Source organism: Streptopelia decaocto (assembly GCF_964273445.1).
Source record: "Streptopelia decaocto genome assembly, chromosome: 3".
Taxonomy (NCBI): domain Eukaryota; kingdom Metazoa; phylum Chordata; class Aves; order Columbiformes; family Columbidae; genus Streptopelia; species Streptopelia decaocto.
Window position 1 is genome coordinate 19,259,804 of NC_138656.1, and position 25,357 is coordinate 19,285,160.

Genomic DNA, 25,357 nt, shown 5'->3' on the forward strand with positions numbered 1-25,357 from the left:
TCCAGATTTTTTTTTTTCTTTCAGACAGTAGCTAATCAAACTGGTCGTTGTGCTGGATTTAGTATCTCAGTACCTGTTTTCTATGCTCAGTAAAGCTGTTAGTGTAGACAGCTCGTGTTTGTAGTTGGCTGAAGTGCACGTACCTGGTCTGCAGAGCGGGGCAAGGACGTGCTCGCTTGCTATCTCTGTTCATTATCATTGTCTCAGATTGCCGAGCGCTGTGAGGCACTTTTAAAAACAGAAAGGTTCTACAGGCACTTGTTTTTTTTGTCCATCTCTCACTGGTGACTGAGCCTGGATGAGCTGCTGTAACAGGGTAGCACAACGCAGAGTCCTAATGTGCTTCCTTCCATCGAGGCTGGGCCCCTTCGAGCTGATCTGCTCCAGAGGGGAGAAAATGTTTTGAGCCTTCCACTAGCATCTGAAAATGTGTTTGGCAGGTATTGTCTAGCAAACTTCCTTCCACTTACTTAATCTGCATTGTGACAGAGCAGTCCCTGGGGAAGCATTCGGTTGTAGGGGGATACGGCAGCGCTCCGCGCACCACAGCACATGTCTGCGTGTGCGTTAAAGATGAGAGAGGATGATCACCTGCTCTGAAACATAAGGCCACACAGGGGACAGAGGTAAAGCAGAAACAAATGGTCAGAGATGGAGACTTGTGCAAGAGGGAGCACAGTGATGCCTGTAAACAGCTGTCCTTGAAGAGGTGAGCAGATTCCACCTGAATAAGCAACCATTTTTCAGTATATTGCAGGTGAAACAAATTTGGGGAATGGTCTTCTCTGAGAAGAGTCTATTTTAGACAGAGTGAATGATTCTGTATTTTCTTCCTGTCTATCCAAAACAGACCAGCCTGAACCACACAACATTTTGCAAATGAGAACACAAATTTTGACTAATGAAAGCATTTACAAGTACCTGTAGAATTAGTGCTCACTACTAATCTGGAAGCAGTTAGCTGCCTTAACCAATTCAAGTACAGCTTTGAAGGTCTAAGGCAGCGCTGCAGTCAAATTGTGCAGCGAGACCTGAGAGCTGCTCTGTCTTTCTCCACCAGCACCAGGTGTAGATGCACAGAAGGTGGAGGAGGAAAGGTAGTGAGAGGTCTCATCTCTGCTCAGAAAGTTGACCCAAGCTGGTCCACAACCAGTCTGTGCCAATGATTTTCCACCCTGGCATATCAGGTGGCTTTGAGCACTGAGATTCAAATGTGCCCAGCAGGAGCGTTGGCTTGGTATTCTTGAGTCTAAAGCCCTGTGGGACAGCGCAGGGCTCTGCTGGAGTGACTGTTATTTAACAGCTTCCATTTCAGTTAATATTGTGAAATAATACTAATCCATCCAAGTGTTATTGGTGGATTATAGTTCCTTGTGCTTGCAGGGATAGGGAAGAATATCAGAAGTGACTGGAGAACAAAACCATACTGAAATCAGTCATCTGGATACAGTTTAAGAGTGTTTGAAGCTCAACTGCACACACTAGGGACTGTTGCTGGCAAAAACATACAGCCCTTCAAATTCAGGTTTCTTTGAGCAGTTTGCCTTCAATCTGACCTTTGTAACAGATGCAGTACAGAATCCATAGGTTCTGAATTGACACTTCTTTGCTGTCACCAAGCAAAATCTCAGTTATTAAAAAATTTAAAAGAAACACACAGGTATTATTCAAAGCTTTAATGCAAGTTTCTTTTGATTTTGAATTAATTAAATTTTTATTCTTTAGTAAGAGGTAATACCAATACCTTGCAGAAGCAGTGCAAAGCCACAATGTCTTGAGCCTGTCCAAGGCTATGATTTTAGCTATGAGTATAAATTCAGTGCAGGGGGAGCTTGGTCTATAATTACACCTACCCAGCCTCTCCTGGCCCAAGCTCCAGGAGAGGAGCTCCCGTGTGTTTCAGCTGCTCCTCATGTGTTGCTGTCCCAGGAGCGCTGAGCCTCCTCACAGCCAGGGCGCTGCTTCCCAGCCCGGGCTGGGAGAGAAGGGCAGCCAGCAGTAGCCAGCTGGCTAGTTAGAGGTGCTGTAGATCATTGGTGCAGCCCATGCACTCATGCAAGTTAAGTCTTGCTAGGCTGCTCCCTGTTCTTTCCATGAGGAACCTCACAGCTACACCAACTCAAGTTTTACTGCTGCCATGAAAGAAAAAAAAGCCTTTCATAACAATTAAACTGTTATTACTTATGTTATTACTTGTAAAGGTGTATTTTTCAATTTCAAAGCAAGAGTCGGCAATATTACTGAAGTCTGTGCTTGGGGGAGAAGATAACCAAGTAACCTTTGTGTTCTTTTCTCAGCCTAGCTGAGCAAAAACAACCCAACCCAAAATGTGTAGGTCCCTGCAGCAGTATCTCTTGAGGTAAACTGTGTTTTTCTTGCTGTCCTCTCTCACATCTGGGCAAGAATAGCATCAAATTACATGGATTACAGTCAACTTCGTAAGGCCTGTACGTGTGCTAAGCTATAAGCAACCGGAGTTGGACTCGATCCTTGTAGGTTGCTTCCAACTCAGGGCATTCTATGATTCTACCCTGCTGTCTGGTAGGGAAGTTACTCTCCTTTCTTTCTCCAAAGTTGCTCTTTCTCTACTTTCCCAACAAATTGCAGAATATCTTCAGCAAGAAGTTGAGGTTCCTCCAAAGCTGCAAAGTGGCCACCTCGGGGCATGAAATGGAAGGACACGATGTTGGTGTATTTCTTCTGCGCCCAAGCCTGGGGTGTGTGTATCGCTTCATTAGGGAAGGAGGCAATGCCAGTAGGTACTTGGACTGTGAGCCTGAGAGAGGAGAGAGAATAATTTTAACCTTTCAAACACTTAACTCTGCAAGAAATGGGAAATCCTACTGATATGTTGTTCTTAAACAGTTGGGCACACTGTTGTCAGGCAATTAATATTTGATTTCCAGATCCCAAATTTGAAGACACTCCCATTCCTGGAAAAAAAATATAATTTTTGCATACATTTATATTAAGGTGGTTTTGCAAGGGATTCGGGGCATGACAGAAGTACGGAAACTGAGAAAAAAGCCCTAGGAGATGGTGGCTATCAGTTTTCTTCAATGCTGCATTCAGGGCTCAAGAGTCATGTATTGAGGGGAAAGCACACAATTTGACATGGGCCAGAGAGAGATTTACAGTGAAGATAACAACTAGAACAGGTTGAGCCTGGCAGGACAACTGGAGGGTAGGCAGGGGAAGAATTATCTTGAACTGCTGCAGAGGAGGCAGAGAGGGGAAGAATAATAGAAAATCTGGACTAGTTCAGAGGAAACATTTCTGAATGTGAGACTTCTTGCTTGTAACTGGCACAAATGCACTCTACAGAACATTTTGCACATTAGTAAGAGTAGGGAAGCAACTGAATTTGAAGGGAAAAGTACCTTAGAAATTGGAGTGCTTGTTATAAATGGAGCAACATTTTCTAGGTTTAAATACCCCATACACATAAGCTGCATTGTCAGAAGTGACAGATTTTAAAATGTAGATATGAAAATCATTTGGCACATAACCACAGGAAGCCCAAAACCAGGGTTCCTAATTTTACACAGGACTTTGAGACTCCTTCCTCTAGGCACAAAAAAGCTCATATAGCTCATCTCGTGTAGGCAGAATGGGAGCAGGATACTGCCCACAGCGTAGCCACAACAGCGTCAAGAACTGAGTCAGCTTCCTGGAAGCATCATTTCACAGCTACATAAATACCACAGCAGTGAGCTGTGGTTGCAAATACCTCAGGGCAGGTTTAAGCCTTCACTGATAGTCAAACTAACACAAGTATATGCAACCAAACTGCTGTCTTAAGTGTCTGCGCAGCCCGAACATCAGCCGTACCAACTTCCAAATTCTGCAGTTTGTCATTATACTGAAGGTAGGACTTAAATCTTTTGCAGAAATAGGCAAACTGTGTCCAGGAAAGTACTAGAGCTATAAACAAATAAACTATAAACAAAACCAACTGCATGACTCAGTCACAGGCTAATTTAGTAACTGAGGTAAAATCTGGAAATACTTGCATGTGCTTTTCCCTGCTTGGATACACGGTGAATGGGAGGTGCTCAAGCAGTGCCTCCAGTCAGATCTCCTCACTGATGGCTTAGGATTCTTACCTAAGTAACAAACATGTTTTCCAAGCACAACGACAGACCCATCCTGCAGAGGAGCACTGTGATACAGCACTGCTTTTCCTCAACATTCAGAAACTTGCAGGAGCTATACATAAGCAACCTGTCTGCAACCATAAAATAAAGTTCAGGGCAAAATACTGAAAGAAAAACCACCACTTACCTTTCATGTTTCTGTGTGCCTACCCCCTTCTGAAAATTTTCTTTGTAGAAACGCATTGAGGAGACTATACAGCCCGACACCCAGTAGATCATGATATTGGTGAGCAGGTCATCCAGATTAAACTTCCTGAATAGGTAAGCCCAGAGATTGCTTAGTTAGAACAAATACACTTTTCCATTACTTCAGTGGGAACTTGACTTGGTTTGGTTGTAAGAAAAAAAAAAAAAGTTACAGGAAAAAAATAGTTAACTTGGTTGAGAAGAGAGTGAAGTGTACTACTCCCCCTCTGTCTGTCAGTGACCAGGTAAGTATGTTACAGGCTTGCAGACACAAACTGGGAAGTGGATTTTTAACTCCTACAGGGAAGGCAGACTCCAACAGGCACCTTACGCTCCAGCATAGCTGTCTCTACTGTCCATGCACTGGGAGAGTAGGAGCAGAACAACACATGGAACAGCTTGTGCCATTTATTATTTATAATAATAAATGCTACCATGAGTCTTCAATAGAGCCATCACACCAACATATGCTGTAAACAGTGCATGTTCCATATCACATTAGCTGTACGCAGCACAAACATTCTATTCAAATCCCTTGTCACTGGACCTGCTCATAACATGCCCCTTCACTCCATTCCTGCCAGGTACCTCTGCAGTTTTCAAAGGGAACTTCATCTCAGATTTCTGCTGTGCACTAAGAATGATCCTTTATTAATGAACAGTGAGTAGATGAAGTAATATTGATCAATCTAAAGCAAATTCATAGATAGTTAATTGTTAGCATTAAAATGAATCATGAGTTTTGTTTCCCAGCATCTTAATGTAGGTTAAACTTTTGTTTTTGTGTCCTTATTAGATTCTTCCATCTAAGTGAGTTTATAGTACCCAGAAATTGCAGGTTCTGTGTCCTTTCTAGGAGATCAAAGTGGGAAGGAGTCCATCAGCCTTCATGGTCTGTTTGCTTCTTTGCACGCTGCAGTACAGCACTGCACCATTTGTGGTCACTCCGTATGAGATGTGAGGCCATCAATTTGACAGACTTCTTCAGCTATGACTCTGGGCTTAGCCACCTCATCTAAAATAGTACTAAGAGGAAACACTTACCTGTCTAGTCCCCCATCTTCTAAATTACGGAATTCCAGATCAGTCCACGTAGAAAACTTCTCCAGGATGTATGCTGCCAGTCCTACAGGAGAGTCATTCAAGCCACAGCCTGAAACAGAGGAGGAAAACGTAACTAAAATTGTGATATCTGACTACTGAACTCAGACTGTTACAGAAGCAGCCCATTATAATACAGGGTAGATAACTTCACAGAGCTGTTCCAACAGCTCTGCTCTTAAGTAAATAAATACAACAGTAGAACATGGTAGAGCCATTTCTTGTTGAATTATAAACTGATAGTATCTGCAAACCAACAGGCTCTGCATTAGCTCACACTGTTAACTTTTATGAACTGAGGTAAAAGTATTGGATTTCTGCTTTTTTTTTTTTTAATCCTTGTAAACTCAAAAGATTAAGCTCTATGTGCCAAGTAGGGTTTGCTTCCATTAATCTGGAAGTTGCCATGTATTAAACAGCATTACAGGGCCAAAGCCCACATGCCTACACATGACTGGGAGAATCTGCACCATTACCTAACAGCAAAAACATTGTAAGGATTATTAGAAAGTCATTAAAGGAGAGCAAAGCTTTACTAAAAGGTCCATCTTCTGAATTAGCTATAGCCAACCGTCTTCACACATAGGACAAAGCTTAACATACTTTTTAGAGTTTGTTTTGCTTGGACAGAAAAAATGCACATGCACCTGGAACTTTGTTCATACATCCAAGTGCTGTGAAATACAGGGATCATTAACTTTCCCAGCTGCTCAGAAAAACCTTAGAAAAAAGCTTTGCCTGATGAACAGCAGCATATTTGAAGTTCCACCTCTATCAACCTAACCTTTCTGAAAGATGCCTAACACTACAGCTATCACAATTTCATCAGTAATTGCTATTTAAATATGATAGTTGAGTTTCAGTTATCGAACAACTAATACTGATAACAGACATACCAAGTGTTTAAAAAAGTTATACTGAGTATGCTGTCCAGATCTGCAGAACAAGACAAGCAATAGCGTGTTCTCGTATATTTAGTGTGTATGAGGAAGAGTACACCAGTTTGCATATAGGAAAAATTGACATGGATCCTAGCAGTACTTCAAATACAGGCACTGCCTGTTTCAGTCAGTGGAAAATGAACCCACACTCCATGCAGGTTTCCCAAAACAAAAAGTGTAAAATCAAATCAATGCAAGCCAGTTGGATCAAAAGCCAGCTCTGAAACAATCAAGAGTACAGTATCAGCAAGCATAGTACATATGTATCAAGAGCCAGAGACAACTTCCTCACTTAGGACAGCTTGCAAGGTTGCCCTGCACCACCTGCGGTCTCAGAAAGATTGTGGCAGCCTCCAAGCTACCTGCTTGGGGTTTTTTCCCCAGTGGGAACCTGCCATCCTCTGCTCTGCTTTGTCCTCCAAATTGCAGGAATGTTCCTGCTCCAGCTCCCAAAACATGAACTGGCTGCTGGTTCCCAGTCTGCACAGACCACGCATTGCTGGTAGGAAGAAGAAGCAGCCAGAAATCCCCAGCAGCAGGAGCATGGCTGGGCCTCATTCAGCTACCAGCTTCCCCATCTTTTCTTAAAGCACAGAAGGGATTAGAGACTAGTAATTTTTAGAAACCAAAACTCAAACGAAGCAAAATTGGTTTAAATCCATCAAATTATATTTTGCCTACGCATTTTAAGATTATACCTGCTTCTGTAGGTAAGCTTATGGAAAACCATTAAGAAATAGTTTCCATAGCTATGTTTTCAATAAAATCCATGAGTGAATTTCTGCTGCACTAAACTAAAATATATTCAGTATTCTTGACGTGGTTGTCCAATTCAGTTGAAAAAGATGTTTTTAAAATAGAAACACTTAATAGTCAGATACTTAGAGCAGTTAAACAATCTGAGTGACTAGCTCATCTGGGAAGAACATTCATAGGTACACCCTTTTTTATATTTTTTTCCCTTGAAAGTCTGCAAGTGATTCAGAACAATGAGTGAAAACAAAATTGGACTTTACTTTTCAGGTATTACTTATCCCTATAAATAAGCTACATTACGTGCTGAGACAGCTAAGAGCTTGTTGTAGGTTGCATCATTTGAATGTGATCCATTCTCTGTGAAGAAACTACCTTTTGTTGTCAGCAAAGCTACATTTGAAATAGAATTACAGTCCCCAGTGATAAAAGAATTGGAAAAGTATTAAATAAACTATTTTCTTTATGAAAACTGAAAATTAGGTCAGTGGCACTTAGAGGTTGCTCAGTTTTGATGTTACAGATTTACCGCTTCTGCATGTAAAAGTGAGTATAATGCTGCATACCCATATGTAACTGTTCTGACTTGGATACAGAAAGGGAGCCCACGTTTTAAAACCTCTAACCTTCCTACTTCAGTTTCCCTGATAAAAACCTGATTTTCAGCATATTTTAAAAAGTACATTTTGTTTCTACAAAAGTACAACTAAAACAGATTAAGTATTCTGAGCTGAAAGGGTTGGTTTGTTTTACCAACAGTATCAGGCTTTGTAGCCTGTATGTGAGCGTAGCCAGACTCCACCAAGATCCTGTAGAGCCCTTTTTCCAAGAAGGGAAACATCCGCCTGACATCTTCCTCCTGAAACCCGAAGAGCCCTGGCAGGTAGCGGCCCAGCAGGATGGAGAGCAGGTGAGTGAACCCCATGTTTGTAACTGTGGCTAGATTTAAATGGAGACCTTTCACATGGCTAAAAATAAAAAGAAGAAAAAGCGATTCAAAGTTGTTACATTTAAAATGTTATTAACAAAATTTGACATAGTTAAATTCCAACCTGCTACTTACATCATGACCTTAGCTGTACTTTGTAGTGCAGCTTTCCACACAAAAATGACAAGCCAAAGAGGCAACTGTCAGTAATCAGCACACACTCCTGAGCACCAAGCCACAAGTCCTCCTTTTGTTACAAGTACTTATCCCACTCCAGATCCCAGTGGGGCCAGTACAAAACAATTGCACAACCATTTGAAAGAACAGGTATTTAGTATAAATTAAGGTATGAAATTTTGGATCACTGTTTAACACTGAGCACTGAAGAGAGAAACTACACAGTGCTCATATGAGGACTTTGACAGGAACTTTCAAGCGCACAAGAAGTAACTATTGAAAGAATCAAACAGTTTTGCATGCCGGTCACACGGCACTGTACCAAAGGGGTACTCACTTGGGAGCTATCTGGGCTAGATTGGTGCAGATCAGCCAGCCCCAGTCACCACCTTGTGTGTAGAACTCGTTGAATCCCAGTCTGAGCATCAATTCATAAAAAACAGAAGCAGCGCTTACAGAATTGAAGCCTGCATTAAAAACAAACAAACCAACCAACCATACATATATATACCACCACACACTGTTGCATAAATTCCAGCTACACTTCTGACTGTGCAGCATTCTCCCCGTAAAGGCAATATTCAAGTTCCTAAAAAGCTACAAGTCCATTTTTCCTTGCCTGTCTCACAGACTATATGGAAGCCCTTATCATATCATCCAGGCAATATAGAGAGCAAGCAGAAAGCGTGAGGAGAAAGTCCAGCATTTGCTTCAGACTGGTGTTCTCCTAACTGCACAAGCTGCCCATGCACTTGCCTCACTAAGGGGTTGCCAGACTCCCCATTAAACTGTCATCACACTCCAGCTGAGTCCTGTCAGAGGCACTGAGCATTGCCTGGGGAATGTGTTTCCATTTTCACAGAATCATAGAATAGTTTGGGTTTGAAGGGACATTCAAAGGTCATCTAGTCCAACTCCCCTGCAATGAGCAGGGACACCTTCAACCAGATCAGGTTGTCTACTGGGAGCACAGTCTCATCCTAATGATAGTTGGAAACTTTTACGTTTCCACTAATAATGTACTTCTCCACTTCACTAAATACTGATTGCATAAATCATAACCAGAGAAGCAGCGAAAAGCAAAACTAACCTTCCCCACATCACTCACCTGCACATGTAATTAAATACTAAAGTTCAGTATCACTTTAAATACCACCTTGCTCCAATTTGTTTCAGCTTGTGTTTGTGTAATTCAGAGCACAAGCTGAACAAGCAGGTGTCGGCTGCAATCTACCATGTAGATATATCAATTGATTTGTTTCAGCTCTTCTCACCTACCTGTATAATGTTGTTGAATACGGATTCAAAACACCCAAAAGGAACAGTAACAAATCCAGTTTACTCTTCCTGGTCACCCCCACACAATTCATTGCCTCAATTACAATTTATAAGTTGTTACTTCATAACTTTTTATAGTACTTTGTAAATTATCTGTACATTGCTCCTGAAACTAATTAATGGTGTCACTTCAAGTCACACTCTTATCTCTTTCCCACATGGCACACAGAATCTTTTGTTTCCAGACTGGGAAAACAAGAAGAGCCAGGAGTTACTGTTCTGCTCACAGGAGCTGTCTCACTGTGAGACTAAACTTGTGTTAGTTCAGTTTCTTCTTATACATCATACCTTGTTTGTGGGGTGCTTCTGAGAAACCATAACCAGGGATGGATGGACAAACGACTTCAAAAATGTGTTCATCACTGAGGCCATGGCTTGCAGGATCCGTCAGGAGAGGGATAATTTTGTAAAACTCGTAAAATGAGCCAGGCCAACCATGAACCATTAGTAATGGCTTTGCAGACTGGCCTTCAGGCAAATGAGGAGGCTTTATGTGAACAAAATGGATATCAATGCCTGTAAAAATAAAATAATTAATTAACATGTCCAAATCTACCATGACACTAAAACTAATCACAGAACAGATTATTAATAAATCTTTTCTCAAGTCCTTTTTTTGGTGAGTGTGCAAGCACACGGCACTTCTCTGGATCCTTTTACCCACGGACCCTGAAGTACTTCATAATGGGCAATTAAGCATCACAACAGCCAAATGAGGTCGGCATATTTATGTTTTAAAATAAACTGGAAAATTAAGACATAGAAGTGAAGCAATCTACTAACGGTAACAAAGTGACTCACACAGCTTAAAGGCAGAAGAGAGGATTACATCAGTTAGTTCAAGTGCCCTTAAATTTTCCCTAAATGTCCCTATATGGCACCAGAGGCTTTAGCCAAGCACAGGTTTTTATTCCTGAAAGAAACACAACTGCAACTTGAAGGCATCGAGAGATAGGGAATCATTCATAACTAGCAGCTATTTGTTTGGGGGTGTTAATCACCTTCCTTGTTTTGTGCATGCCTTACTTTCCATTTGAATGTGTCTGGCTTCTGTTTCCAGCCATTGATCCTAATGTTACGGCAAAAGGAATTTAAAAAGCCTCCACTAAGTATCCCCCCCCCGCCTGTAGAGGCCTCCTGTAATCAAGTCGCACATCCTAACTGCTGATAAACCAATCACGCTGAATCCAGGATTTGAAAAAATGCCTTGCTAAAATAAAGCGTTCAGTTTTGTAGTTCTTTTCCACCTTTTGTCCAAAGCTTTCAGTATCTCCGAGTAAACCAAAACAGGAAACTATGTTCTAGTACCAGTCTCCTTATTGTTAAGCAAAAAGGTAAAAATTGCAGTTGTTTCCTTTGTGATCCTTACAGTACATAAGCAGTAGGCTTCACACAGCGTTGCACTAGTTGCTTCAGGTGAGCTGCTTTTCCTCAAACCCATTCAGGGCTTTGCTTTCCAGGAAACGATGATTTGCTCTCAGTAGAGCCTGAATGCCTCATCTCTTGATGTATTTAGGCACATTTTACTCCAGCTCACCAGCAATCCCACCCTCTTTCACTGACTGAGATTTCCCCATCCTTGACAATTCTGTATTCTCTGAAAAACTTAAAAGTGATGACAGAAGCTGGGAATCTGATAAACGGCATGTTTGATCTTGTCTCTTCATGGCTCATCTCTGTAATCATTCCTAACCGTTGAAATTTCTCTTCCTATTGCTGTACATAGTGCATTGTCCCTCTCTTATTTTCCCTTTCTTGTCTCAGATTATACATATTTTTTCTTTTTGATGGGAAGACTTTTTGCTTTTATCTTTTCAGCACTGACCATGTTGTATACATTTAAATAAAATCTTTACATTCTAACCACTATGTAACAACCATTTATTGTCCCAAATCCATTTTAAATATTATGGTGAACTGCCCCATTTGAAATAACTCACAATTATGGGTGCAAGTAAAAAAAAAAAAAAAAAAGCATAATCTCAAGCTTGAATTTTGCCATCATGTGACACAACTGCCTGCTCAACTGTACCGCGAAATGACCCAAGCACAACTCTAATTCAAGTATTTAAAACATCCAGTGTGACTGAAGCTCCTGTGCTTTGAATGACAAGACACCTAGCAGCACATCAACCCCAAGGGAAAGGGATTCTACATTTTTAGGCCCAAGAATACTCAAAATGGTGCAGCAGAGCACATCTGCCACGCAGCGACAACCTGAGCAGCCAGTGTGCACCACTGTGACAGCAGCAGCTGGGAAACTACATGGAGCAAGAGGTGGCATCTGTGGGTATTTCTGCATGATTACATGCGAGTCAGGGAACACGTGCACATCTGAAGATCCGGTTCTGTTTCCAAATGCCTGTGCTTGGCTCTTGTTAACACCAGCTGACAACCCATCCATGCACGAGGGAATTCCATTTGTCATTCCTTGTCCTAAAGGCTTCAGTTTCTTGCTGCCTCAGCAGCAGTGCCAGTGATCCACACCATGGCAGCCAGGGAGGGAAGGCACATGAATCGCAGCCATAGAATTCTTAACACTGAGATCCCTTGTAGAAAAGATTATGCATTACTGTTTAAGGGAAAAAAAACCACACACCTTGAATCTTAGTTTTGAATTGTGGGTACCTGTTGAGGACTTCAACTTGTTTCTTCCAATTGAACTGGTTTTTCCAGTAGGAGACAACCTTCTTGAGATACACTGAGTTAGTCCCATAATGGAAGCAACTATTCTCCAGTGGCTCAGTGAATCGAGCCTGGTCAAGTCTCCTAAATAAGTCCTGTAGGGAAGAAGAAAGAAGAGACATTACAAGCGCTTTTGTCTGCCATCTTGTGCTCCACTGTGCTGGTTTCTAGTTATTCTCAAGTGAAATGAAAACAACGAAAATAACATGTCTCATGACACCCGTGCATTTTGCTGATGCTCCATCAGCTGTTCCAATTCTTTTTGTCCCCCTGATGGCCTCCTTCCTCTGCCATTCACACCTGTTCTTAGCATTCTTTGTTTTGCAGGGCTGACTAACCTGTTTGCCAGGCTGATAACCACAGAGGACAATATACTTTTCTGAGAGCACTGTGGCTTCACAGTCTTGTTGCCTTTCCATGGTATTTTGTTCCCCAGGTTACCTGTGAGCCCAACCCCACAATCAATGCGTGGATCTGGCCCAAAGCGCTTGTTCTCCTTCCCAAACCAAGGGGCTGGGTGTCTTCACTGGGAAGCACTCTGAGGGATTTCATATGGCCACAAAGTTTGTTTAAACTAGACTGGAGTAAAGGTTTCCCAATCTAGAATAACGAAGTGACCTTCCTACTGCACTTCACGGTCATGTGGGATGCTGACGATACTGCAAAAATCAATCAAAAAAATCAGTCAGCAGGGAAGAACAGCTAAGAGCCCCTTCCTACTGCAAGCAGAACCACAGAATAGCTGAGGGTAGAAGGCAGGTCTAGAAATCTAATCCTGCTCAAACCTCTGTGGGGTTTAAACCCGAACGACATCTTCTAATAACAGCGATAGAGGTAACTCTAATTCTGAGGTGTTGTTTTTTTGTTTTTGTTTTTTATGTTGGTATGTAGATTCATTGCTTTTGGCATTTAACACATGTACAGAAAGCATGGATTTTTAGATGAAGTCTTTAACACATCTTTACATACATGTTTTTTGTCCATGCTCAACACCTTTATGAATGTTCTATTTATGTATGCTACCATAATTCTAACTCCTAGTTTATGTAATAATTTATTTAGAAACAGTTTTCTACTGATGGATTATGTTGCAATAGCTGTCATAATACAGAATTGTGTGTTTCAAAGACACACAATTATCTAGCTTTGTGTCTGCAGTGTAAGAGGAAAACATTGGACATCAGTGTCCACTGATATTACTGAGGAGAGCAAACAAAGTGTTAAAAAAAAAACCCAGGCCTTACCAAGAAAATAGGAATCCATTATAAATGAAAAATATGAGCAATCCCATGAATATTGTTTTGAACCACTACTCCACACAAATCTGTGAAATTGTGCTATCCCCAACTTAAACACACACAATCAAAATCTTGCTAACAAATTCTGCAATTTATGTGTTTACTGTAATTACCACTCTGGTATTAGCGTTGAACCAAGATGATCATTAATTACACAAGAATCAGCATCCAACACAGCTGCAAATATAAAGCAGTAAAGAAAATGAGATATTCATAATTGCTTTTGAAAGACCAAAAAAAAAGATGACATTGTTCTTACTCTGGCCTACACAATCAAACTGATGAAGGTGCACAAACAGGAACACAACACTGAGTAATCTCTAGTATGATTTTTATGTTTATTAGGCTTTACAGAGGAGGTTTATTTACTAGCAATCTTGTAACAGCCAGCTGAGAACAAAATTGTACAGCAGGACATGAAATCTGCCTATCCATACCTATCTTCTGAAGTACTTGAAAAATCCCTTCCACCAAGTCATGGATATCATTGCTTATTCCCATAAATATAAGTACTGGTTCAATTTAAAAATTACTTCTGAACAAGTTCTGCATTTATTCAGCCATTTCATACTTCTCTCTCCCCAGTACAGATATTTGCTTACACTCAGCTCTTCTTCTGTAGTTTCCACCTTAAACGGCCTAATAGTTGTATCTTCTTCAGTGTCAGGCTTTTGTCCCTTGCCCCACCATCCTTCCTTGAACGGTAATGTCTCTTCTTTCTTCTTGGTGAATAAGAAGTAGATGATGACTGTCCCCAGAACCAGGAATACTTCAAGCAGCATAATGCCTGCAACAGAAGAACAGAACTCATAGTTCAGAGACAAGTGATGTACTTTGTAAAGACTACAGAGGTTTACTTGCTTCTTAAGATAGGATTTGATCTGCACAATGTTCTGTCACTCACAGGACATCAACACTTCTGTAAAAGTTTCAGAAAAATGATGTCTTAACCTACACAACTCAAATTGTGTTTTACAAAAAAGTGTTTACAAAATAGTGTTTTACATAAAGGTCATTTAGTCAAAACAGAACTCAAAGCAAGTCAATGGCTTGGTAAACAGTCCTCTGATTAAACACACCATGTTGGTTTCCTCAGTGGCTGCTGACTGCTGCCAAACTTCAACAGTAATGGAATTGACTGTGGATATAACTCAAGTTTAATACTTTCTCTTCTTCTGAAGCTCTAGATTTTCCACAAATTCCAAAGCAGATAATCTCTTCAGTAAGGCTCACATATCAATTATTATACATTTGGATGGAAAACAAGCTAAGACATATAGAGAATAAAAAGTGAAGAGCATGAGGGCAGCCACCTTGTACCTCCCAATCAGTCTGGGGGAGTGGGGCAGGGACATATTTACATAAGCTTTGAGCAGCAGCACAAAGGGTAGAAGCACCTTCCCTTTCTTTCTCCCTCTGAACTGTTAAAGAGAAACCAAATGACCACATGCGTGCTCTCCTGGTTCTAAAACAGCCTTCCCCAAGTGATAAAATTCTGTCAATGCGAAGAACAACCTGATTTCACAGCGTATCTACATAACCCAACTGCAGGGCTGTTGTGCTTTAGTCACACAGAACACCGTAACAAAAAAGAATCCATTTTGAATATATTTTAACTGTTTCATGGTGCAAGTAGAAAGAACACTCAAGACTCTTTAATAATTAATGTTTTCAGGTATCCCCTTACATATGAGAAATGTTTGTAAGATGGTTTGAGGAAGAGCACTGTCATCATTTTAATGCATAATTTTAAACAATGTCATGTTTCAAATGCTCATTTGCTGGGGAATTGATGAGACATGAAGTATGTCAAATCTTCTGTAGGGCAAGCGTTGTTTATGACACAGAACAGTCTTCATTCTTTCCAGAGCTAGAAGGTTTGGTTGGTTTTGCTGCTGCAATTTGTTGCTCTGAAATTGCCCAAAGAGTCAACAGAATTGACCAGATGTATTCCTGGATCAAAACAAGAATTGTAACACAAGTCAATGGGAGTTCACCTCATTATAACAGGAGTAAAACTGATCTGTCTTGTAAGTGTTATAATGTGACAGGACACATTTTAGTCAGTCTCTTGAGTTTAATTTTCTAATGGCTGACAATAAATAAATAAAGCTGACAAAATAAGTATCCACTGAAACATTTGTAGAGAAGTCAGACACTGTGCAGATAGGACACCAAGCTACAAAAATATATTATTTACATATGCTAGCACTACAGCCTTGAAAAGTAACCTGAAATTACTTAGTCCTCCAAAGCTAGAGAAATGGAAACGATAGGCACTGCAAGAACTTGATCTGTTTATTAATTTCACTTGTCCTTCCATAATTTCTGTTGTTTGAGGAGGTGCTATCTTTTCTTCACCATGTTTTCTGGAGCACGAGACAACAATATTCTCCCACCTCCAGCACACTCAGGCCAGAACTTACCCCAGAATTGAAAAGTTTGGCCAATTTCAGCTTGCCTCAACATATAAACCAATGCAGCCTATAAGCCTCCAGAGCACAATTAAATTTACTGCAAAGCAGAACTGGAAGGGCTTTTAGAAACCTCAAAGCACTTTACACAGAAATAATACCCACCATAGTATTTAATAGCACTTCTATTACTAAGTCTTCAATGAGAGGAACAGCAGCTTCCCTCAAATCACAGCACAACTCAGGCCATGTCTAGACTACAAAGGTTCAGCAGCAGAACTGTGTAAACACCACATACGAAAAATTCAAGCTGTTGGCCAACTTCAGTATGTTTACAAAGCCGCACAACAAACAGCCATGCCAAGAGAAAAGAGCTGCTGCCAGTGCCAGCCCCATTGCTCAGGCAGGACGGCCGGGGTACCTCAAGAAATAGAGCGCTCTTTGTCCTGGCTTGTGCTGTATCAGCACCATGGCTTCTGCCAACACGGTGACTGAGGCACAGCACTTAACACAGAACCACGTTCCCCAGGAACAGAATCCCAGCCTAGTCTCTAGCAAGAAACTTGTATGTCCTAAGTCACTGGAGTACCCCAGAGCTACAAAAATATTTCTGCTTCCCCCATCTGCTCTCAAGGAGACTTGAGAAATCAGAATTTTTGCAGCAGAAGACACGGGAGGGATTGTGTGCAAACAGGCATATTTTGCATTCACCCTCAGGTGCGTGCACAAAGAATTTGCTAACTGAAAAGATATCAATTTTTGCAATTAATTCCAAACAGACTTTAGGATGAGCTTGTTTACAATCCAGCAATAAGTGACAAAATCAATTTCAGGTTTCACAAAAGTTCTATCTTCTATTGCAGAGAATTGGGGCCAGTGACAAATTGATTTGCATGAGATGTCATTTTGACTCTGATACTGGTGGGATTATTTTTGCTAACAGAGAGAGATCCCAAGTTCCTCTCTGTATTCAATCTCTCTCAGTTCCCTTGAAAGTGCCTGTAAAATTCCTAATTACAATGAGCACAGGGGCCTAGAACTCTAACTATGCTACATTTTTTTCTGAGCACGCAGGAGGAATAGAAAGGGCAAAGTGCATTAGCAGCATTTTAACTTGCATCAGTTCATAGCACACTCAAAGGGATTGTTTTGCTAGTGATGAGTTAGTGGAACGCAGCACGTTCCTACCAACCTCTCCAGCCTTTGCTGAGAGGAGACTACATAGAGCAAATGCACTCTATGATTTCCCAAGTTTGCTATTCAAGCTAGTTCTCTAAAACTCCTGTGTGTTATTTGAACAGCATAAAGCAGCCTCAGTCGTGATGCATCCACACCAGAATTTCCTTTGCTAATCACTATGGAGCTGTTGGGAGATGGAAGTTATTAGCCCCTTACACTTGTTCCACGATACACCAATACAGTATCATCAATGTGGAAGGAGAAACAGGTACAACAAAACTTTTCTATACTTGCAGTTTCCAGAGATGTAAACAACAAAGTGCTGGTGTGTTTATTCTCTGGATTCTTTTAATCCAACCATGCTGGCATGTTGCCTTTAAAAATGACTAATTCAAAGGGAGTTCATGGTTTGGTTTGGCTTTTTCCTCTTTTTATGTGACCAAAGGCAAGACCTTAGAAGGAAATATTTCCATTTATTCCAAAGTCAAGTACTTAGGCTCTAAGACTTTGCTGTGCCTCAGGGTGGATACTGTTTGTAGACAGTACTTAAATACCTTAGACAGTATTTTCATCCTAAAGAGTCCAAAAAATAATGTTTTTGTTTTGCTACTTTAAAAACATGTTTTGAAAGAAAAATGTTAAGTGTGATGGACCTAGTGAATAGCCCCAAAATTAGCTCCTCTTGTAAAAGACCAAGTGCATATCAGGAAATATATTGTTTGCAAGAAAACCCCAAAGCTTTCTAACAGTATCTTACTGCTCCTTGCTGAAAACACTTTTTTTCAGCATTGTTTGCATTTTGATTTGCATTAACAGCATTAACATAATTTCATGCATTAACAGCAGAGCCAATAGCTTCACAGGAGCAGAGCAAATATTATTTACATCAAAGCTGTGTCCTGTCTCATGCCCTGTCTTCATCAGTATCCAGTACCAGATGCCCCAGAGAACAGTGGTGTTTAGTTTTCAGGGGAGCCATCTATGAAATAGCTTAGCGGCAAAACCCCATCTTGTTCTACTAGTAATCACTCACCTTTACCTTGCAGCATTAGAATCCATCTGAAACATGTTAAGGGAGAAATAAATACCTGGTAAGACTTTCAGTGTAACATTTGGAAACCTGTTTTGGCCCAAACACTACACAACCCAGCTTCTATGGCTTGAACGACACACAATACACCCACAACTCCGAGTGGTAGTATTAAACCATATCGGTGCAAACTGGCTAGTGCACGGGTGAGGCAAAAGCTCTTAAGAGACCATGCTGCTTTCAGACACATGCTAGAGGTGATCGTGGTTGAGAGTTAATAAACATTTTAAGGTTGGTTTACTAGCAGACTGCAAGGTAGTTCAGAGCACTTAGCACACTCTGATAGAAGGTTTATTGATTAATAATTACCCTGAGAAATAACAGCTCAATTTAGAAGTGATGTTTCTATTTATTTCTGTTCTATTACATAAACACCCCTGTTAGGCTTTACTGAAAAGGCACCCTCTTCTGCAGCGGCTGTGTTTACAGATCGGTTTGCAGCAATTGCAGGTTCCTCTTCTCAACAGATCTGAAGAAAAAACAACTCACGGACTTGCTTCAAAAACTCATGGCACCTGTAACAGGGTCCCCAAGCACTAACAGCCTGAAAGGGACGAAGACAATGCACAGTCCTAGAAGCCTCACGCTCAGCCTATGCCCTATCATCTCCAGGCATCACATTTTTGTCATTTTGTAAGACCAGAAACAGACAGAAATCCATGAGGTGAAGGCATTTGTATAAGAAAAGCTTCCTATTTATGTAGTTTATGGAGCATTATGACAAGCTTCCAAGTAGCTTAGCAACACAGGAACTGCTTCACCCATAACTGATAACATCTCCCAGGTGAGCATAAAATGATACATTAACGTTGCAGGAAAGGAGGAGAAGTAGGCATCGGGTGAAATAAAGCGTCCTACGCAGGGAAGCAAATCAAAGACAGGAAATACAAATCCAACAGAGTTTCTGGCTTGTCTCGATAAGAAATTTAGCATTTACATTTTTTTATTGCCATAGGGAGGTGGCACACAATGCTATCTCCAAAACAGCAGGAAGAGATGGTATCATTCTGTTCCACAATCTTTTTCTAGACTGTTCACAATCAGGAATAAGCCAGTGCAGCAGGGAACCTAGTCAGAAGGCTACAACCAAGGAAAGAGGCCACCTCCCCAAAGAAGGAGAAGTCACACTCCCTCTCCCAAAGGACAGCAAGGCTTCTCCCAGGACAGGGTGGGGTACACCTCCACCACCTCAGAGGAACACTGCTCACCTGGGGCAGTGAGGCACCGCTCCCTTGCAGCCGCTCACCTGCTTTGTCCCTTGGACACCAGTAACAATCAGCAGAGAGACCATTTAAGGCTCTGGGGGGTACCTGCAGGCATCACCCAGCACTTGTACTTACAGCTATTGTTCCCTGGTGCACTTCATGCCAGGGGAGTAGTTAGGCACCTTATACAGTATGTTCCCACCTGATTTCTCCTACAATCCTATTACAGTTAAGTTGCGTAATCTCTTCAGTACTACGCTGAAAGCTAACAGGCACCAAAACCCAAGGCTAGCTAAGCATAAAAGTAGTATGAGACCAAGTTCACTGTTATTCACTTTGCCTTACCCAGAAGCTGCATGTTTGTGCAACCCCTGGCCAGTCAAAACTCATCTCACAATCATGATTTAAAGTACTGCATGGCACATTTTTAAGAGTAAGATATTCCATTTACAAGAACACATATTTAGGCACCATTATTTGCTCTTTCAAATCCATGCCCAACACATTCTTATATGCTGCTTAAAAACATGTCTTGTTTATCTCAATTTTCCTTATTTTGCTTCTATTATGCTTGAACTACCCCGGTTCCTTCAAAGTCTCTTAAAAAAGCCCTTTGGACTACATAAATGCAAACTGGCAGAATCTGACCTAGGATCTGTGGGATGCCTGTTCTTGTGACTTAATGACTATGGGCAGGGTTGAGGGGGAAAGGAGATCTACCCTTCATCTGCAATCATTTCTGTTCAGGACTCTACAGACAGAAAAGGTGCTAAAGGATTCTTAAATCGTCACTGTTCGGTCACGATAATTAAGAGTGAAAGAACTGTTTAAACTTTCATAATAATGCACCCGACAGCTACAACATTAAGGTTAGATCACGCAAAGATTTTATCCTATTTTATCCAGCCTTTACCCTCAAATTCGACCAACAACAGAGTGTTTTTGCATGCATGCAGAGAAGCGACACAAACCTGGCATACAGATTGGGTGGGAACACGGCTGAAAGCTGGGCCTCCTAGACAGCCCTCTCAAACCACCTCTTACAGTTAAAAAATTGAAAGATACCATGCCAGTAAAAAGTTTTAAAAAGTTCTTAGCCACTGTCCAGCCAACTAAATCACACACTCCAATAAAATAGGTTCCAAAAAACATCTTGAGCTTTACTTCAACATTTAACTTCTAATGTCTGAAAATAAATTATGAATAGCACATTGTTGTGTTTTGCCTCCCACCAGAGTTTCTAGAAATAATGAGGTTAACCTCCTCACCCTGTGCCAGTATCTGCATTTTACAGAGAGGGTGGAAAAAAGTGCAGATGAACCAACAGAGTGAGATATTACAGATAAAGGAATGAGACAGAGGTAATTGTTCCTCAGGCCTTAGTGGAAATTCAGGCTCTATTTTTAGCTTCACCAAATCCTTCAATACTTAAGACTATAAAAGGTTGCTTTCCTCCCCTGCCATGGTATTATTGCCAATGTTTTGCCTGCTCTGATCTAGACGGGACTTGGATTCACCCCACACTGCTTGGCAGTATGTGTCCAGCATGTGTCTTGTTTACTGTGGGGTTTTCCATTAGTCTAATTCTCTTAAGGTTCTTCCATGAAATCAGAGAGGGAAAGACCTTCTTTAACCAGCAGCTTTACAAGCTTTTCGTATTAGCACTGTCAGAAAACTGTGTTACTAAAACCTTTCATTATTAACACATGCAGAACTGATGTGTACATGGTGCCTTAGAGGGGAATAAAAAAGTGCAAACAGTTGGAAATCTTCAACTCCAAAGTATGTAAGAACAAAGCAGATGACATTCTTTCAGTTAAAAGAAGGTGTAGAGATGGAAATGCTGAATATAAAGACTGCCAGAGGAAATTTTTGGCAATCTGTAAGATACTAAGATGAGGTGCAAACTGTAAATTTAAATTAGGATCATGACTTCAAGTAGTAAGTGCAGCATGAACAAAAACGTGTATGAGAGTGTAAAAAGGAGAAAAAGTATTTTTTAATAAATTGTGACTGTGGAAATAGGGAGAGAGAGAAACTTGTTATCTCTCTATGAAGACTTCATTCTCAAAAAGAAAAGAAACTTAGAATGATGGGAAAGGAAGGGAACAGATGGTAGTCATCATTTTCTGTCAAATAACTGCAACACCAAAAGGATGTGCCAGAGTAAACATGTAACAAGAACAATTCTTGCTACTTCATCTCTCTCTTAATAACAACTAAATATTTAAGTTCTCTTTGGATTTAAGGGCTTAATCTAGAAAGTGCACTACCTGTACCCACCAGACTAGACAACTAACGCTCATGATGAAGCAGCCAAGAGGACTAGGTCCTTCAACAGAGCATTCTTTTTGATTCCTAACACATATCCATTTAATCTCAGAGACACATCTTCTATTAGACAGCAATGCATACCCAGGGTACAGATGTGGTGGGCACCCAGGGCATACAGAACAAACTAGTAGAGCAATAGCTAATATGTCTATGTGTCTTCATTGCAGAGTTCAAAAGAAGAAGAAAAAAAAAAAATCTACTGCTGGGTGCAAGAAATATGAGAAGAATTGCTTGAGGTAGAGAAAGAACGAAAAAAAAAGTTTGCTGAGTCTTAAATTGTCTTGTGGATTACACCTAATCATCTTCAACAGAAATATTTCAAAAAAAAAATTGGAGAAATGTTGGAGAACAGCTCACTTTTCGAAGAAACCTGGAAAACAGCTCCTGTTCTTTACCCCAGTAGGATCCCTCCATAAACACGATCACAGATAATTTCCTCATTCTGGCAAATGCATTAGAAGGCACTCAGCATCACACACTGTTGAAAAAAGAGGCTAACATAGCATGGCTACCACAACTCCCACAAAAATACTCCCAGCCCTGCCAATCAGAAAGCATTTAATCAACAACAATATGCTTAAATATATATCAAAGCTGATAGTGCCACTTAAAGAAAAAAAAAACACAAAAAAACCACACAACCTTAACAAACATAAAACTCAGAGTATATTCAGATGATTGTGTTAGCCATCCCGCTATGTCTAGCACAATCAGGATATCAAAGCAAATGCCATTTTAGAAGTAGATTTTTGTGCTTTATTATTTACATAAATACCAATTTATACACACAATTTTGCTTTTAATTAAAAATAATATGTTCGGAGGAAGAATCCAGGACTTTTTTTCAGTAGTAGTATTCAGAAGGGGGAAAATATTTTCAGCATTAATTACGAGCAGAACAAAGCTCTTCAGAGACAAGCAAAACGTTCCACTTTCCAAGTGACTTTTCTTTAGGGACTTACACAGTAATTAGAGATCTATTCACCACATTTGGAACTTGCACATTAAAGATGACTGCCCTGGTTCTGGGACTGAGTGTTGCACAAAGAAAATACTCTTTTTCAAGCTCAACGAAGCAGTGCACACTCTACCACAAAGTGCAAGGCTTTACCTCTCTTTCTCTGGCCACAAAATTTGAATACTCCAACTATAATACAACAAATGTGCATAGGAATACGTAAGATAATCAATTCATTTTGCCTACAGCTATAAGCCATACTTCACCTACCACCTCCATCCCTGCTTTGTTCCTTCTCCACTGACAAATTACTTGACAAACTGTTACTGAAGAAACAAGAATTTCTGGGAGTATTACCATTCCAGAATTATTACCCCAAACCTTTTTATTTACCTCTTGCAATTACTTCGAACAAATTGGCCATGTATATTCTACTAAGAAGCTTGAACTTGTTTCACAGTGCTTACCATACTAAACATTGAAGTTCTATGTCTAAAAATACCAGGTAAGTCTGAAATCTTTGCTGAAACCCTTGATAGACAAACAGGCTGAAAACATGGTATTACCCTATGGAATGACCAAATACAAGAAGTGCAGATCAACAGGAGGGAAAAAGGGCCTTTTAAAACACCTAGTAATCCCAAACCTATTTTGGCAATTCATACAGACAAATTGCATGTGGATTATGGCTGAACTGGTTATTACCAACTGTGCTCTATTTCAAATTATTTACTTCAACACCATGATTGCCACTGTGAAAAAAATAATAAAATTCAGAAGAAATAAACAATCAGAGTTTAAGCAAATCATACCCAAGTTTTTATGTATGAATTAAGACTGGAAAAGATGTAGAACAAAGAGACGCAAACTTGACACTGTGCCAGGACCTTCCCCGCAAAGACTTCAGCTCTCACAAAGATCTAATCCTTGTCCTTGGACAACTTCAACTGTGGATTGATTTTTTCAAAGCTGCCTAATTGCTTTTGGTGCCTATCTCCCATCGATTTTCAGTACACATTAGCAATTTGTGCACTCAAGTCTCAGTGTTAGCTTACTTCAGACAGGACTAATATCCGTTTCAGAGGAGACGCACAGCATCTCAAAAGAGCAGTGCCAATCAAAACATCAACCCTGCATTTGTGGCTGTGTATGTGAATTTGAGAGACTGGCTTCTAAGACTGATCCTATCCCATAGGTTCACCTAAAATAACTAGGCAAGTTTTTTGATTTTAAATAAAGCTACACTGTGAAAATAAGAGAAAGCAGCTTAATTCAACAGAATTTGAAAATTAAGCAACACATGTGATTATGACATGTTTTAACTGCAGGGCAAAGCCAAAATCCCAGCTGAATTCTCACAAACTGACCTGAAGTTGAGGAGCGAGTGCATCATTTGCTTACTCTTTGCAGATTGCCCAGTTATGCAACAGAAGATGGCCATCAAACTCAGAAGTCTTTCTTCTCATCCCTAAAATGCTTGTTCAGCAAAGGGAACTATGTATATTGTCCTCATTCATTTTCACATTTGGCAAATGACCCATAAACCAAAACAAAACAAAGCAAAAAAAAAAGTTCAATTTCATATCCCTATTTAGAGATGAGCAAAAAAACACAAACCAAAACCAGACTACACCATTTCTATGTCAATAGTTAAAGCCACTTACTCTAACTAAACCAGGAAACCTGGCCGGAGTCCCAAGGAACACTTAATAAAATTGTTGCTTCCATAAGTATTGTCAGCAGTAAGGCCAGCTTATCAGGAACCTTAAGCTGGACAAATAGCTCTGGCTCAAGCAAGCTGTCGGGGAATGTTCCATCTACTCTCCCCTCAGGAAAACCGATTAGGGCCTTCCTGAAATCAACCCAAAACATCCCCACCCGGGCCACTGCTATTATTCAGACTCTCTATTGTTGATAACATTTTGATACCACCGGCTGGCAGAGGGGCATACACTCTTTAAAATAACGGTACTTAAGGCACGTAGGTGCAGACCTCACTTTTACCAATCCCCATTCCCTCTCTCTCGCCCTTCAATGTCCGCAGGCCTCGTCAGGACACGCCGCACGCCGAACAACCTGCAAAAGCCGTTTCATTGACTGGACGGAAAGTCGGGGAGCAGCGCCCTCGCTTCGCCCCCTCTTCCCTCAGCTGCGCGGCGGCTGCGGGGACTGAGGCGCCGTGTCATTAGCAGAGCCCTGAACTGCTCCCCCGCTATGCCCGGGCAGGGAACGCCACGAACACCCCGCCACCGGACCAGGACCTCGCCCGCCGAGGCTACACGAGCGAGGGGAAAGGCGAAGGGCCCGTTAAGCGCTGGGGCTGTGTCTCCGGACGGCGGCGGGGCGGCTGCGGTACCGGCAGCACCCAGCGCTGAGCGCTTTCCCGCCGCTCCCCTCAGGCGAAGCGCGAGCCCGCGGGCTGCCCCCGCACCCCGCCCGGCACCCACCCGCCCTTACCTGACGCGGCCGGAGCCGGGACCGCGCACACCTCGCCGCGCTCGCTGCCGGGGCCGCACACCGGTCCGCCCGGAGGGGGGCACGGTACCGGCCGGGCCCTCCGGCCAGGCCCTCCGTCCGCAGCCCGCTGGGAGATGTAGTTCCTGCCGCGGGGGC

The 25,357-nt window shown here is 41.3% G+C and overlaps 1 protein-coding gene across 3 annotated transcripts; it reads right to left on the reverse strand.

Annotated features, from left to right (window-relative positions):
* Positions 1-1,661: 1,661 nt before the first annotated feature.
* On the reverse strand, positions 1,662-25,357 carry EPHX1 (epoxide hydrolase 1). Of its 3 annotated transcripts, none has more exons than XM_082047944.1 (9): positions 25,202-25,357; positions 14,167-14,351; positions 12,181-12,361; positions 9,870-10,097; positions 8,581-8,710; positions 7,892-8,106; positions 5,388-5,496; positions 4,285-4,410; positions 1,662-2,776 (listed from the first exon to the last, which is right to left on the reverse strand). In XM_082047944.1, exons 2-9 carry the CDS (start codon positions 14,344-14,346, stop codon positions 2,551-2,553), a joined length of 1,395 nt encoding a protein of 464 aa, XP_081904070.1. In that variant the 5' UTR covers positions 14,347-14,351; positions 25,202-25,357; the 3' UTR covers positions 1,662-2,550. The 3 variants fall into 3 exon arrangements, with proteins under 3 accessions (XP_081904070.1, XP_081904068.1, XP_081904069.1); XM_082047942.1 differs by lacking the exon at positions 25,202-25,357 and adding an exon at positions 15,252-15,360; XM_082047943.1 differs by lacking the exon at positions 25,202-25,357 and having other exon boundaries at positions 12,210-12,361; positions 14,167-14,306.